The sequence below is a fragment of the Neovison vison genome, chromosome 7, assembly GCF_020171115.1.
Source record: "Neovison vison isolate M4711 chromosome 7, ASM_NN_V1, whole genome shotgun sequence".
Taxonomy (NCBI): Eukaryota; Metazoa; Chordata; class Mammalia; order Carnivora; family Mustelidae; genus Neogale; species Neogale vison.
The window spans coordinates 20,290,766-20,308,079 of NC_058097.1; the positions used below are offsets into that span (position 1 = coordinate 20,290,766).

A 17,314-nucleotide genomic window follows, 5' to 3' on the forward strand; every position below is an offset into this window, starting at 1 on the left:
AAGGTGGGGCCTGCTTTGGTGCACTTTATGGTAGGGGAGCAACAGGGAGGAGACGGGGTGAGCATTCTGAGCAGAGTCGGGGGACGCTTATGACGAGCACATTGCCGACCTCATGGGACTGCGGAGCAGTAGCCGTCTGGGGGTGATGCAAGGGGACATCTGACAAGGTTTTGCAGAAGAGGAAATTAGACAGAGGGCAGGTGTATGGGCAATAGTTTGCCTTAGAAGAGGAAAGAGAAGAGTTAGGAACAGAGGGAATAATCATGAGGCCAAAGACATGGCATGAAGGACTCAAGGAACTGGACGAAGGTTGGCCTGGCCTGGCTGGAATTGACTCCTCTGATTAGCAAAGGCAATGCTTGGTTGCGAGCCTTGGCTTATGGGGACCCCTAGGAGGCTTTTCCTACACTTACATCTCATCTCTGTAAGAACAGCGTGTGCTCATGCTGGTAACACTTACCACTGCTGGGCTTCAGGAAGAGATCACGTAGGAGAAAAATCAGCTTTCAAACCCAAGGATTTCTGACATCAAATTCATGCTTGTCCCATCATGTTTGGTTCTCCATTGAATGAGTTGGGAGGGCGCCCAGCTGCAAAGGGAAGAGCCAGTGAGTTTAGGTCAACCAAGAGTTCTTGAGAATTATCTGGGTACCGGGGCACTGTGTCCAGCCCTGGGGGAGAAAGGGAGCTCTCATTCTTGCATCTCCCAGTGATGGTGGACCCAGAGGGGGCTCTCAGACCCCTTGCCAGGTTCAGGCACAAACGTTTTCTTTAGTCTAGACAAAGTAAGGTGTGGGAGAGGGTTCTCATGGAATATTGTAGAAGCCTCTTGTGGGGAGATGGAGGATGAAGAATTAAGCAGTGTCTCAGCTTTCCTTTAAGTGTGGTTCTGCCCACTCATCCTAGGTTGCCTGAGTGTCCTAGAATTGCCTCTCTCAAGGGGGAGATAGAGCTGCTTCCTCGGGGTTCAGCGGATCCTACCTTCCTGTGTTTAAATAAATAGAGGAGATTTGTCTCCTGGGGGTCATTATAAACTTCCCTCCTTCACTACAGTGGTTTGAAGAGAACCCAACCACAGTTATGATAAGATTTCTTATTAAGGTAGAGTAGGATCACCACTCCTCCCCTCTCCTCCAAACCCCCAGCCCTCTGGGCAGCGGGGAGCATCCCTTCCCATGGAAAGGTAGGACCTGAGGTCTCGGAACACCCTAATTCGTAAGTTTGGAGAAACAGCTGTCTTCCCTTGGAAAAAGAAACCAACATAAGCCATTTTTAAGAGGCTGCAAACCAGTCTATTTAGAATCTTCCTAATTCTTAGAAGGATGGCTTCCAAATAATGTCAGATTCATTTGTAAAAAGCTCAAAATAGTTCCAACTTGCCGGCTTGTTTGGATACTGTATTTTCCTGGCAGCATTTTGCAGAGGAAGAGCCAGGTGCGGGGTGGTTTTACACCTCTTTGGGGATTCCAGGTAACACTCTTCGTTTCGTAGACTTTCAGACTGGTACCTGTTCTGAGCATGTGCATATCATGCCTTCGGTAAGCAGAGTCCTCCTCGGCAACAGTGGGGGGAAATCAAGGAATACTGTGCTTAACCTGTGCTCACGTTCTTGTGCTTTCCTTGTAGTCATCGTAGTGTTGTTTGTGACCCTGAGAAGGCAAAAGAAAGAGCCACTCATTGTCTTTGAGGAAGAAGATGTCCGTGAGAACATCATTACCTACGATGATGAAGGAGGTGGGGAAGAAGACACGGAAGCCTTTGACATCGCCACCCTCCAGAATCCAGACGGGATCAATGGATTTATCCCTCGCAAAGACATAAAACCCGAGTATCAGTACATGCCTAGACCTGGGCTCCGGCCAGCACCCAACAGTGTGGACGTCGATGACTTCATCAACACAAGAATCCAGGAGGCAGATAACGACCCAACTGCCCCTCCTTACGATTCCATCCAAATCTATGGTTACGAAGGCAGGGGCTCGGTGGCTGGGTCCCTGAGCTCCTTAGAATCTGCCACCACAGATTCAGACTTGGACTATGACTACCTACAGAACTGGGGACCTCGTTTTAAGAAACTAGCAGACTTGTACGGTTCCAAAGACACTTTTGATGACGACTCTTAACAATAACGATACAAATTTGGCCTTAAGAACTGTGTCTGGCGTTCTGAAGAATCTAGAAGATATGTAAACAGGTATTTTTTTAAATCAAGGAAAGGCTCATTTAAAACAAGCAAAGTTTTACAGAGAGGATACGTTTAATAATACTGCAAGGACATCAAAGTGGTAAATACTGTGAAGTACCTTTTCTCGCAAAAAGGCAAATATTGAAGTTGTTTATCAACTTCTCTAAAGAAAACCACTTGGCATACAAAATATTTAAGTGAAGGAGAAGTTTAACGTGAACTTACAATGAAGGGAAATTGTTTATGTGTTATGAACATCTAAGTCTTTCTTTCTTTCTTCTTTTTTTTTTTTACTTGTCAAAGAAGCTTCCACAAAATTAGAAAGGACAACAGTTCTGAGCTGTAATTTCGCCTTAAACTATGGACACTCTATATGTAGTGCATTTTTAAACTTGAAATATATAATATTCAGCCAGCTTAAACCCATAAAATGTATGTACAATACAATGTACAATTATGTCTCTTGAGCATCAATCTTGTTACTGCTGATTCTTGTAAATCTTTTTGCTTCTACTTTCATCTTAAACTAATACGTGCCAGATATAACTGTCTTGTTTCAGTGAGAGGCTCCCTATTTCTATGCCATTTTTAATGTATCTATTTGTACAATTTTAAAGTTCTTATTTTAGTATACATACAAATATCAGTATTCTGACATGTAAGAAATGTTACGGCATCACACTTATATTTTATGAACATTGTACTGTTGCTTTAATATGAGCTTCAATATAAGAAGCAACCTTTGAAATAAAAACAGATTCTTTTTTAATTCTGGGTTTCATTCTTAACATTGAAAAATTTAAGTATTTCTAATGACTCATTTATATTTCTAATTTAAGATAATTGTGATCTTTTCATAACCCTATTTATGAGCTGTTGTAGTCTGCTGCTTTTATGGTTTATTTAAAATCAAATCTGTTTTGCAAATGTTTTTTTTTTTTTTTTCAGACGAGATTCTGTAATACCGTGTAAAGCTTTCTTGTACATTCTGTTAGCTTCCTGGCTTTCCTCCGCATACATCTTCTGAAAAAGAAGGATGCTAAAGATCTAGGTCAGTCTCTGATTTTGCAATACTTGGTATATAATAGGCGTTTATCTTGCATATCAGTAATTCAGTGGCTATCAGAGATGAATCCATGAGGGACCAAACTGATCGGAACTCGAAACTTCCAAGATACAGGTTTTATGCCCCACACTGAGCATTTGGTAGTTGAGGGAGTGAAGAGTCAAAAATATAAATCCAGTCAGACATCTGATGTTATTCTATTTTTCCCTACTTTGATTTTGCCAGGCTATGAAAATGACTCTGACACTTGAAACTGCTTATTTTTTTCTCCTATGAATGTAACTTGTCGTAAAATAATGTGGCATTTAAAATTTTGATAAAAAAAGAGCAATTCATATCCAAATCTTTATTTTAAAATATGCTTTGGGCAGTCAGCTCAGAACAAAGGCAGGGACCATGGTGGATTCTGAAGGTCAGTTCCAGTTTGCCTACTATCCCCGGAAGTCCCATCTAGCTGCCTGGGAACGGGACTTCCACGAAAGACATTTCACCTGTTCAGCTGGGCCAAAGGTCAAAATGTAGCAATACTCGGGGAAAGATCACACAAAGTCATGCTACAAGTGTTTTCCCTCTTTCCCCTAGACACAGGGCACATGCTTTCTCCTGGATTGCAGACAATTTTTAGATTTATCTCTCTCTCTCTTTTTTTTTTAAACTTTATTGTGAAAGTTTGTTTCAAGCATTTCCTAATATCCTGCTACATCCTATTTTTTATGACTCAGTGAAAATGCATAAAAAGAGAAATGTTTTTATGAAGTGCTCACTTTCATTTTCCTTTGCATTTAAATCAAATTGTCTGAACCCTTCAGTGGAATAAATTCTGTGGACAATGTCACTTCGGAATCTTTCATTTCAATGAAGGATTGCACATTCTCAATACTTTCATAATTGCAGGTTTTGTTCATTTTTTTATATAGTTTTTGTAACCCAAAGAATATTTTGCTAGATTTGCACAGATCTCCAATTGAATTTAAAATAAAGAAATAATTCAGAAGGAATATGAATAGCACTTAAACAAGAGTACAGCTGTAAGTAACCCCGTCACTACGAATGATCCTTTTTGTCTAGGAATGTATTTAGATTAGATTTGACAACTACGTTTTTACATTTTTATGTTTAAGTTAAAAAAAAAAAAGGTTGTCTAATTTTCAACAGTTAAAAAACTTGTTTTCCTTTTTTTTTCCTTTTTATCTTCTCTTTTTTACTTTAAGCCTCTATTGTTTGTAGAACCCTCTTAGAAGCTTGGAAATAAAATGTCTTTCCTGACTAGTGGAGTCCTCTTTCATTTGGAACATATTGCCTTAAAAGTAATCTTCATTTAAGTGGTTCTTCCTTATTTCAATATAGAGTAATTACTGCTTTATGACATCGATTCAGCTAAAGAAGGAATACTGCTCTGTTCTTCTTGTCCTTGAGCAGTGGCTTTTGTTTACATTCATCATCCATCCATCCATTCATTCAAACATCCATATCTTACTTGGTAGACCCCACTAGTGACTTTGGGATGCCCAAAGAATTTTGCTACTTTCCTTGATACCTTTTGGTCTTCCCAACCCTGCTCCAAAGTATCTATCCTATTGTCTTGTAATCACCTATGCATCTCTGCACCCACCCACCTTCCCAGACAGTGCAACAGGACACCTTCTCTCCCTGAAGGCTGCAAGAACAAAATACATAAGAGATACAATGGGAGATGGTAAGATGATGAGGAGGGTAGGCCAGTTGCAGCAGTTTTGGACAGATCTTACATTTAGCCAAATTATATCTCATAGGCCAGTGTCCTGGGGATGGTAGAGAGGATAAAAGACAGATGATCTACTTGGCTTGGAGAAACTGACTAATGATATACATTCACTGTGCACAATGATATCACTCTGCACAGCAGGTGGGATCTGGTCCAAAATATTTTCAGTTGTGCCCAGGTAATTGTGAGTATAATTCACCTCTTTTTGAGAGCCTCTGTAGGATAATGGTGGCAAGTAGAAAGTAGGAGGTGAATTGGGATCTCTGAGCACAGAAGTGGGAAAATCTATGTGGTAGGCAGTATGGGGGACAGATTAGGAACATCTATACCTACAGGTAGTCCAAGAGGGTTTTTATGAAAGCTAAGATATAATGAGGGCCTAGAATAATTCAGTAAATAGGGGATGGAAAGGAGGTGAGGCTTCTGTACTTCTCCACTGTCATTAGCCTGGTCTAGACCATCCTCACCTCTGACCTGGAAGGACTAAGACAAACCCATAGCCATTCTCTCTGACTTCCAGCTTCTTCTCCACAAAGAAGGCAGAAGGATATTAACATACAAGTCAGATCCCATGAGTCCATAACCAAAACCTCTTCACTGGCTTCCCATAGTCTTTCAATAAGTTCCAATTCCCGTACTCAGTTGCTTTACGTTACCAGGACCTGCAAACCTGTCCAACTTTATCTCCTCCAATTTTCCTTCCAGTGCACTGTGGTCCAACCACACTGGCTATCCATCAGTTCCTCGTACAGCCTAAACGGGCCCCCTTTCCAAGCAAAGTAGGCCACACTTTGTTGGTTTCCTTTGTATCAACCGCAAATCTTTCAACTTAGTTACCACCTCTTCCTGTGTGTGTGGGTCTAACTGTCACCGCAGAGTGTAAGCTCCAAGGGGGCAGGGATCATGCTTTCTTACCACATGCCAAGTTCTTTGCATGGTGCCTGAAACACCATAGGTATGCAAGCAATATTTCCTGAATGGATGACGGCACATCAATAAGGCAGATTATCCAGATGTGAGGGTTGGTTGGAGAATGCCTGTATGATTTTAAGTTTCTTTATCTGAGAAATGGAGTGAATGGTGATCTTGGTGTCTGTGGTAATGAATCCAAGAGGAGAAGTGGGTTTGTGGGAAAAAAGTTGAATTAAGTTTGGGCTGGACTTTAAACTGGAGGTGCTCGTGTAACAGATAGGACTGTCAAGTACGTCATCAGAAATCAGGATTTGCTGCTAGCTCCCTACACAGGTGGGTTGGGCATGTAGAGTAGAAGTCATCAGAGGGACCTGAAAGTCTCTGGAGTGACCATGTTTCTAACTGGGGTTCACTATTCTCTGCCCACTGAAAGGTGTATTTCGATGTTGAAGTAAGTTGGTCCCTCTGGGGCGGGCAAGTAATGCTCACTTTAGTTTTAATAATATGGGTAATTAGTAAGCATAAGCCTTATGCATGTATGTCAAATGCTTTGAAAAATAAGAAGGGCACATTAATTAATTCGTTAATTCTTTTCTTCAATTAGTGAGGCTTTTTTTGAGCTCTTGCTGTGTGGGAGAGCACATACTAGACGTGAAAAACCGATCTCATTCCTGTGAGAAGGCGAAGTATGGGCTGTATTGGCAGAGATGGTGAATGAGAGGCTAAGTGTCTCTCCCAAGCATCACAGGAAGTGGTTGTCAAACTGGATGGGAATGGGTCCCATGTCCTCCACCTCAGTCCAGCGGTTTAGCCTTTAAACTTAGGTTAAAGAGCCAACAACGACATTATTCTTCATCATCAATGATGGGGCTAAGACAGTGGCAGTAAAGATGGGATGCACACTTCCTCCCCCCATGGGTTTGGCTTCTTACTTTGAACAGCCGTTGGCTACAGAGCTAAACAACAGGATCTAGTCAGACCTCTCATTGCCTAACCCGCCTTCTGGATCCAAACCAATAGATGGGACAAGACCACACATTGTTTCAGCTGGGTTCTGCATGTCTCTACAATGCGAATGTTGAAAATCAAATAAATAAATAATATATATATGTGTGTGTGTGTGTGTGTGTGTGTGTGTTAAAAAAATGATTGGGCATTTTATAGCCCTTTCTATTATGCTCCACACAGAAATTTGATATTTTATCCTATGGAATTAAAATTGCGTGTTTTTTTGGTTTTGTTTTTGTTTTAAATCAATGTCAGGAGTCTCCATCAGGTCCCAATGGCCTAGGACTGAGAATTGAATTTTTAATCTTGCAGGCTAACTCAACTAATCAGTTTTTTAATGATCACAGGCTACCATCTCCAAAGGGACTTCTCTCTTTATTTCAGGTGTCCATACATTTTAAACATGATTTTATAGTTCTTTGTCACTTTAATCAACTAACTAATTAACACTACTTGGTTAACTGTCACAGGCTCATAGAGGCAATGCAATGCTCCCCTCACACTGCTCAGAGCTCGAATCTTTAGCTCAACAGCGAAAGCAACATACCTGTTGTTGGGAGTGGCATTCAACATAGGTCTGTGCATAAAATGGCTCCACACTGACTAGTTGTGTGACTTGAGACAGGCATCTTGACCTCTCTGAACTTCATTTTCCAATGCAAATAATTTCCACATTGCCAAGATGTGGCAAAGGATCAATGAACTCCTGTTTCTAGAGCCACTACCAGTTCCTAGAACAGGGGAAAAATAATAGAAGGAAGTGATTTTAATTTTAGTGTCCACATATCTTTTCCCTGTTCCAGATTTCAGGATGAAGTAAGGGAAGAATTTACAAGACCCTACTTCCCACTTCCTCTTAAAAATCAATTTACTCTCTTGTCTCTCTCCTGAGCCAATAATAGAACATAACTTAGCACATGGTAGTTCAGTTGAGGCAGAGAACGAGCAAGTTTTCTACCACCAAACAAATTTTTTTAATGACTAATTATCAGATCAATGAATTCACTTCTGTTTGATTGCCATATGTAGCATAAAACTGGCAAAGCAACAAGTAAAATAGTTTTTAAATATTTTATAAGAAGACAATAAGTAAATTCACATGATTATGTATTGTATTTAATTGGATAGAAATTATGTATCATATGGTATTTGAAATTTGGATGAGCTTACCAAGAGTTGCAAAAACTGACATTTCTAATATAAGGAATTTCATATTTGATATATTTTTGCTCATTTGTTAAAACAACGGTGCTCCTTTTTTATAGACATAACTGAAAATATTTAGATTCAAAGACATATTATTTCATTAGAATAGTTTTCTTTCAAAACAACTCTGATGAGTTTAATTTAACCACAATTTTTACTTCATTTAACACTCAGAAAATTGGAAATTATTTGATGCTATAGTAAATTTCTCCTTTTTTGAGACTTTTTTTTTCCCAAACACTAACTGGCATATGGAAAAAATAATAGTGCTTGGAAGTACAATTTTCAAATAACTTTCTGTTATGAATTAGTAATGAGATGGTCAGTTTGAGAATGCTGACGTAGCAAATTAGATTAGCCCTCCTGTGGGGCACCCACTTTTCTCTCCTACATTTTGGATTTTCAGCACAGAAAAGGCACTAAGTAATATTAGGGGCAGAAATAGAGTGAAGGCTGGATAAAGGGAAATAAATTCTTCCTTTCATAGTCTAGGTTTTATAGAATTCTAAACTTCTAGAAATAGATAAGAGAATTTGCCTTGGTATCCCTCCTTGCTCCGCACGGTCATGTTTTGATAGTATCATTATAATGATTTGGAGTTAGATTTTATGTGACTTAACATTCCTCCCAGGAAAATCACCCGGCACACAACTCAGATCCATCGGTCCCACATACTGAATGGACAGAAGTGCTGTCAGGTGATATAATTGACCTGCTAGCCCTGAAAAAATGTGCTCAGTTTCTGTGGGTCTCATTTTCTTGATACGATAGGGATACGTAATCTCTGTCTGGCATGGCTCCAAGAATTCCAGAAAAGGATGACCGAAATGTATAAACTGCTGCACAAATGAATGATTTTATTGTTGCTGTATTTGGACTTTTTCCTACTGTCAACTGGCTCTTTCCAGCATCTGTAAATGCTTCCAGAGTTAACCTCAGATCCAGAAGCAAATTTAAAGGACTCTGGATTCTCTTCGGAAGAATGGATCTGTTGGCCCAGAGTAGGCGTTAAAACGGGGACTGCATCTTGGTGCGCAGGGATTATGGCCCCAGGGGTTCTCTGCACCAGCAGGGAAATAATGACTCCTAGACCCAGGTCATGAGGACTCTTGATCCCAGCAGTCCACTTCTGGGGTGGAATGTGCATTTCTGATGGTTAGAAGAAATGGTTTTAAAGCGACATTGAATGGCAATACATTTTAAAGGGAGAGAGGTGCTCCCTTTTAATCTATTAACCAGATAATCTGCGCATAATTCTCCTTCTGTCTGGAATCCACTTCCCCCTAAAGTGGCTCATTCTGTCATCCTCGTCTGTCTTCCTCCACAGAATGACGAGGCCTGTCTACTTTGACAAAACTTTAATCAGGCTCCTCTGAGTCCTCTGTCCCTATAGACCTGAACTTGGCCATTCTTCTGTCTTTGTACAATCTGCTTCAAAAACAGAATCCTGCTAAGTCATTGTAGTAAAAATTCCCTACCCTTAATATCTGACTACTCTCATTCTTAATCTCCCTAGTCTAACTTCAGCAAGAATCCTGTTGAGGAGGTCTACCAAGAATCCACCTTACTGGGGTGCCCGGGTGGCTCAGTGGGTTAAGCCGCTGCCTTCGGCTCAGGTCATGATCCCAGGGTCCTGGGATGGAGCCCCACATTGGGCTCTCTGCTCAGCAGGGAGCCTGCTTCCCCCTCTCTCTGCCTGCCTCTCTGCCTACTTGTGATCTCTGTCTGTCAAATAAATAAATAAAATCTTTAAAAAAAATCCCTCCTTACTTAGATGTTTCCTCTTAGTAATTTTCTATCCACTGATTCCCCATCTGCTTCTGTGATGTAAATCCCCGCTTGCCCCTGCCTAAACTGGATTTGAGTCCCTGCTCTCTCCCCTACTAGAAAACCCCACTGTAGTAGCCCTACTTGAATAAAGTGTGCCTTACCATCTTTAATAAGTGTCGTGGATAATTTTTTCTTTCGTAAGAGCACATATTATTTTCTGATATTTTTATCTTCTCAATGCATTGTTTACTTTCAGTAAATGTATTTACTCTCTAGAATGTAAGCTTCATGGGGAGCAAAGACTTTATCATTTTTACTGTGTATCCTGGAGGCTAGAATAGAGCCTGCTATGTTGTGAATATTCAATAAATAATTGTTGACTTCTTAGGGGTGTTGGTTAAATTTTTATTGCTCAATCTAATGGAGCAAGGGCTAGTTTGAAGTTGTGTATTTCCTTTTTGGAAAGGGAGATAAAATCTCAAGATTAAAGTTTTCAGCAGCAAATCTGTAGCTAGAATTTAATAAAATGGTTTTCTTTCCATGTATTTATTGAGCAGTTACCTTCTGTACTATGGAGAGTTTTCTACTCATAGCAATAACACAATGTTTCCTTTTAAAATTGTGATACTGCAATTTATAATGAGAAATATTATGTTTAATCTTCTTACCCTTTCTGGCAGCACTCCTAAAACCCTTTGGATTTCTTAATTGATGAAAACAACCAAGGTGGCTTGTTTAGTTAATGAGATGACTTTTGGACCCCACTTAAGGATGAATTGTCAAGATTCAGGATGGATTAGAGGTTTGGAACTTCAAGGACCCCTACCCAGACCTCTAAGGAGGGGAGAAGGGCTGGAAATGGAATCAATCACCAATAGTCGATGGCATAATCATGCCTTTATAATGAAATCTCCATAAAAAACAAAAGGACAGGATTCAGGGACCTTCCAGTTTGGTGAACACATTTGGGCCGAGTGGCCATTCAGGGAGAACATGGAATTCCTGAGCCTTTTCCCCAGACTTTGCCTTATGCATCTCTTATATCTGGCTGTTCCTGAGTTATATCCTTTTATAATAAACCAGTAATCTAGTAAGTAAAATATGTTTTCTGCATTCTGTGAGCTGCTCTAGCATGATCATAGAGCCAGGGAGGAGGGTTGCTGGAACTTCTGATCTAGAGCCCGTCAGTCAGAAACAGAGGTGACAATCTGGGTTTGTGGCTGACATCTGGAGTTGACAGCATGGAATGGGGACAGGCTCACTGATCTGAGGCCTTAATGTGTGGAATCTGACACTGTCTCCAGGTCAACATAGTGTCAGCATTGAGTAAGACATTCGGCTGCTGTCTATAGGTTGCTTGTTGATGGGGTAATCTTCCTGTCCCCCATATTAAAACTGTCTACAGAAATATTTAAAAGTACATCCATTTAGTTTAAAAAAAAAAAAGCTACTTGAGATATAGATAGATTACATAAATGGCACATCTGTAAGTCAGGTATGCTGAATGAGCAGAGGGTGGGTGGTGAAGGGCAATGTTGAATTCACTGGTAGCCTGGGAGTCTGGACAACGAAGATGGTGTCTGGTCAACCCATTTTATGAATGAGAGCACTGACGTTCTGGAAGTTAAGTTAACTTGCTTTTAGAATCAGAGCACCTAGAAGAGGATCTGGAAAGAAAATGAACTTCTCGGACTTGTGACCTAACTCTCAGTCCTAGGAAAACAACTCCAAAGTGATACCAGCTATCAAGTCATTTCTTACTGAAGGGAAGAAATGCCCAGATACAAGAATGATCTTTCTTATACACCCACCATTGCTCCATGTAATGTCACTTCCTTGGAAAGCTTTTCAGTGATCTGCTTATATAAAATGATGAGTCTTTGTTACTGAGACCCTTTCTGGCTGTTTATCTCATTTTTTCCCTTTCGTTACACTTACAACAACTCAACATAATGAATGCTTGTGTATGTGTTTATTGTTTGTGCCCACTGCCCAACTGTCATCAAAGTCCAATTGAAGGCAGTGGCTTTGTGCTGTCCAGCTCTGTACACCCGGAATCCAGAACAGTGCCTGGCATATACTTATTGATATGTTAAATAATTGTTGAATGAGCCAATAAATAATGATAAGCATTATCAACACTAGGCTTTTAATTTGAAGTTTTGGGTGAGCTTTTTCATTCAGTTCCTTCTTTCAGTCCTATTTATTAATAGCAATGACGCCAATCAAATGAGAATCAGAAAGGGTATAATCACATCACTCCTTTAACACAGGGACTTCAGATACTGCTGGGTAGTAGTTGATCGGCAATTGTTAACCCTGTTAACCCCATATGAGGGTTGCCCTCTAGATCTTCTAGCATCTGAAAAGCCACAGCACGAAAAGCTATGTATCCCCAGTGCCAAAAAAGAGACACTAAATGAAGGGACTATAGCCCTATGTGAGTTGTATAAAGGGATCTTCAGGCTGGTTTTGCTCAGGGCACCAATGTCTAAATGAAAGAAAGTGTCAAAATCCCATTCTAATGACCCACAAGGACTTGGAAAGCTTTGCCGTGAAGTGAGTTTCTAGTTAATGAGGTGGGTTTTTGTTTTAACTATGATGGATTATTAGACCCAGACGAGTTGGGGGAAAGGAAGCTACAGTAGTTGTTAGTCATTCTGCTAAATATTTAACATCTGCTCTTACCTGTAATTGTGTGTAACACGCACATGATTCTCCCTCTCAGAGAGCAAATGGACAATTTATTGGCAGCCTATTCTGTTCTAGAAATTGGAGCCGTTTAATATTCAGAGTGATTCTCTTTCAATTGTTCTACATTATGGATCAAACTCCAAATAGACAGTATACTTCAGCTACCACTGATTATGTGGGAATTTTTTTTTCTTAATTTCCAGCAAGATGACTGAAGTCCTAAAGACCCAAATATCTCCTAACCATTCTGTGTTTCTTTGTTTGCTTATTAGAAACAAGTAGAACCAGGGCACTCATGTGAGGTATTATTACCAACCATGGTGAGCCCGTGTCCTGGTTCTTCCCAAGACAGTCCTGGTGTTTGTAGTTGTACAGTAGTTTTGAACAGTGCCCCCTTTCATTTTCCAAAGTGACCCACTATGGATAATCAATTTTATGGTCCTCCTACCAATAATTTTGTCCCGGTGTGTTGAAGTGTGATAGGTTTCCAAATGCCTGCAGTGATTTTTCCCACAAATGCAGAAAAGTGATTAGCTGCTCTAGGAAGGAAAGAAGAGAAAAGGAACATAAGCCTTGATCTTATTCATCTCATAGAAATATTCCAGCTTATCAACTACTCTTTGTAGGTTTAAACTTTAAGTCTGATTTAAAAAAAAAAAATTAACTTAACCCTCTTCCCTAGGATATAAAAATACTAGGGGGAAAAATATTGGATTCATATGGTTTATACAGTTTTATGCTTCCTGTGTTTAACACAGAAGGAGTATTCAATATCAACAAAAGGGTTTTCAAAAAAAATACTTAAATTTCTACACAGTATTACATTAAATGGATGAATCATCACTTATTTGTATACTCTATTAACAATACTTATTAAACACCTTATTACAACTTGAGCACTCATCAGGGTCCGGAGAAAACAATAATAGCAAAATAGACCAAGTCCCTGCCTTCACATGGATTAAGTTCTACTGGGGATGATCAGGTGATAATTAAATCCTGACACAGGCACATAACTTGATAGGAAACTTGATAGGACTTGCTTTCTCCAAGTAATAAATATTCTTCTGGCTTTACAGTTTTTGCTATTCTTGATAACGTCCTGCCCTTATCCAAGACCAATTGATTCAGAGCAGAATAGTAGTTACACATCGGTATATATATTTTAAAGCAGCACCTTATCTAGCAGTATCTGAGCCAGACGTAAAAGGAAAAAATAGTAATGCTGACTGTATTTTACAAGTTGATATTTTTTTCATCATGCATTTTTTGCATTAATTTTTATTTTCTCAACAAATTTGGATTCAACTTTATTTATCTTGGTAATTGAGTTTTTGGTGCTCCCTAAATTTTGCACCAAAGGCCAGTGTCTCAGGGGCCGTTCCTCGCCCCTGGGATTCTAATGCTTTCGTGATAAAGGCTGAGCAACCTGCTCTAGTGACTGGTCTAGGCCAACATATCTCAAATTTACATGTTCATGTGAATCAATTTGTAAAGTGATTCAGAAGGGCCGCAGTGAAGCTGGAGGTGATGGTGATGTGTCTGTAACAAGCTCCTAGGTGATGCTGTTGTTTCTGGTGTATAGACCACATCTGAGTGATAAGGTTCTCAGCTATTCTGAAAGGTATAAGATAAAACGTATGTCATATGCACACAGAACCAGAGTGAATGCTATCCCACTGAAGGCAATCCCTTCCACATGGAGTAAAGGTAAAGTGGATAAGGGAGCTCTGTGCGGTGAGTCATTTCATTACGACTCCCCATTAAGTAAATTGAGATGTGAAAAGTCAGCAGCTCTATGTCCAACACTCCTCTGGCCATTACTATTGATCAGTGTATGATATCATTCCTGCCAGAAGGTGACCCAAATGCAGTTGCTTGGAAATACCATTGGCTGCCTGCCTTACTTTATATCCTGTTAAAATATTTCCTTCAGGTCCCCAGTCAAGCCCACCACTTTGGGATGAAAAAGTTCCTCTCAGGTAGCTGTCTACAGGCAGGACACCCCACCTAGAGGAAATACCGTCTTAACTTGGTTACGTTGGTGTGATTCCTTAAGCCCAGGGTGGGTCGAGCTGCAACCACCAATTCTGACTGGGAAAGGGTATAGGTTTATATCTGAGACCACATTGTTAGTCCTGCAAGAAGCATTATTTTCTTTTTTTCTTTTAAATCTACCTAATCTCTGTGAAATGTTTCATTCTGCCAAAGTGGAGTAACAGAACCCCAGCCATGGTTACCCATGAATTTCCCTCTCAGGGTTGCACTGGAATCCAGAAGCCTTCTGTAAAATGGAGCAATGACCTTTGATTTCCCCCTCTATGTAGTTTCAACAAACATCTTGCTTGTGCAAGCCACTCCGGTCTGAGGAACTGGGAGTCTTGACTCTCTAGAATATAGAACACATCTAATGTCTAGGGTCTCATTTCTTCACTCACCCCATCTCCTCTGACATATATTCAATTCCTTGGGGTCATGCCAAAGGATAGTCTGTGGGTCAGCGTGGTCAGATGGACATCACATCTTTCGTCTTAGTAGAGAGTGGAGGCAAAAAGTTGAATGTCTCCCTGTCAGCTGTTATTATTTCTACATTGGTTTCAATCTTTTACACAACAGTTTGAAATAATATTTGGCTTTAGGCTATGTCTGCTTTCTCCTGGGCATATCTCCTTGAGGTCAGTAGCGCAAAACATTTTGGCAGCCTCTTTAAATACAATAGAGTGGGACAGAAAATACAAGGAGAATCAAGTCTGAATAATATTTAGCAAAAATATTCTACTGTATCATTCTGGTGATGGGAGGGGACAGAAAATAAGCATGATAAATCAGTAAATCCATATATATATATATATATATATAGTTATAGTTATAGCTATAGTTATAGTTATGGCTAAAGCTATATAGCGTTATACAGTGATAAGTGGTAAAGAGGAAAAAATAAACTAGGGTCAGTGGAAAGAAATTTTCAGGTGGAAGAGAAGATGCTCAAATTTTATAGAGTCTGGCTGGGAAAAGCCTCGATGAGAAGGTGGTATTTTAGGAAAACCCTGAAGGGCTGAGCAGCTAATCACACAGACATCTAATATAAAAGTATTTCAAGTAGTGGGAATAGCAAGAACAAAGGTAACTGAACCAGAAAGGCAAAAGATAGAGAAGGGAAAATATTTATGTGAAATAGGGCAAATAAAGGTGTCATATATTCAATATCCAAACAACTCACATAATTCAATAAGATACTAATAGATACTTGAGTAAAGTTTATGAACAAACCACAAAAGAAGGAAGTGTATCTAATGAAACATAAAAATCATGTATGTATCTCTAATTAGTAATCAAATAATTATACCCTAATCTAAAGTAGCATTTAAACTGCTCTATTTCAGTGAAAACAAGATAAAAACAGAAAATGTGAAAATAATAATAATAATAATAATACTGGCAAGAATTCACAGAAATAAATACCTTAATGTTTGACAATGCAAGTGTAAATTGTTACACCTCTTTGGAAAATTAATTTGGCAAATTTCTTCATGAGCCAAATTGTCATAAGTGGGAATTCTTCCTCTGAAAATCTACCCAGAAATGTCACCCAAATATGGAAAAATAGATGTTTGTATTCATTCACAAGAGTGGACATTGGTATCAGAAGCAAATTAAATGTCCAGCATCATGCTATGAGCTCAGTAATTGTGGCACGTTCTTTCAATGAGGTAATACGTACCTATTAAACCCCTTGATTCAAAAGTGATTCAGTAACATGGTGTTATGACAGATGGTCTTGACATGTTAAACGGCAGGGGGTAGAGTCAGTTTATAGCATTATACATGTATATTGATTAGAGTTTAAGCTTTAAATCATCTTCACATGTATGTATGTTCCTGTGTTTGTGTTTTATTCCTCTTCCACGTGGAAGAAATGATGGCCTGTCTACAGTCAGAGTTGTTCAGAAAAACTGAACCAATAGGACTAGATACACACACACACACACACACACAGAGAGAGAGAGAGAGAGAGAGAGAGAGGAGAAATTTGTTGGCTTGCAAGTCTAGGCTTGGCAATCTAAAATCTACAGGGCAGACTGGCAGGCTGGACATCCAGGGAATAATTTCAGTTTGAATCCAAAGGCAGTCTGCTTGCAGAATTCCCTCTTCTTCTAGAAACATCAGTCTTTTTCTATTTAGTTCCTCAACTGATTGGACTAGGCCCACCACATAGTGGAGGGCAATGTGCCTTGCTGAAAGTTTACTGATTCCAATGTGAATCTCAGCTTGTCTGGGTGGTTCAGTTGGTTAAGTGGTTCAACTCTTGATTTCAATTCAGGTCATGATCTCATTTTTGACCCTCGTCAGGCTCTCTGGTTAGTGGGGACTCTGCTTGAGGACTCTCTCCCTCTCCTTCTGCTTGCTCTCTCTCTCTCCCTCCCACCCTCTCTAACATAAATAGATAGTGTTTGTTTGTTTGTTTTAATGTGACTCTCATCTAAAAAATACCTTCTCAGTCACGTCTAGAATAATGTCTGATTAAATATCTGGGTACAGTGGGTGACCTAGCCTAGTTGACACATGAAATTAATCACCATGGCCTGTAATAGCTCAAGGGGTACATAATGCAATAGGTCCATAATGCTAGAAAACAAAATGATAGTTCCAGCAGAATCCCACAGAAGACTGGACTGGCTTGGAGAAGATGGCAATCCCTGAGCCCATCCCAGTGGGCAGAGATCAGGGT

The 17,314-nt window shown here is 39.8% G+C and overlaps 1 protein-coding gene across 1 annotated transcript in view; it reads left to right on the forward strand.

The window, feature by feature from the left end:
- Positions 1 to 4,517, forward strand: part of CDH11 (cadherin 11) — a 150,606-nt gene extending 146,089 nt beyond the window's left edge. The window contains exon 13 of the mRNA XM_044256017.1: positions 1,627 to 4,517. Coding sequence (XP_044111952.1) covers positions 1,627 to 2,123 — 497 coding nt within the window. The 3' untranslated portion in view covers positions 2,124 to 4,517. The remainder of the gene's footprint in view (positions 1 to 1,626) is intronic.
- Positions 4,518 to 17,314: the final 12,797 nt, after the last annotated feature.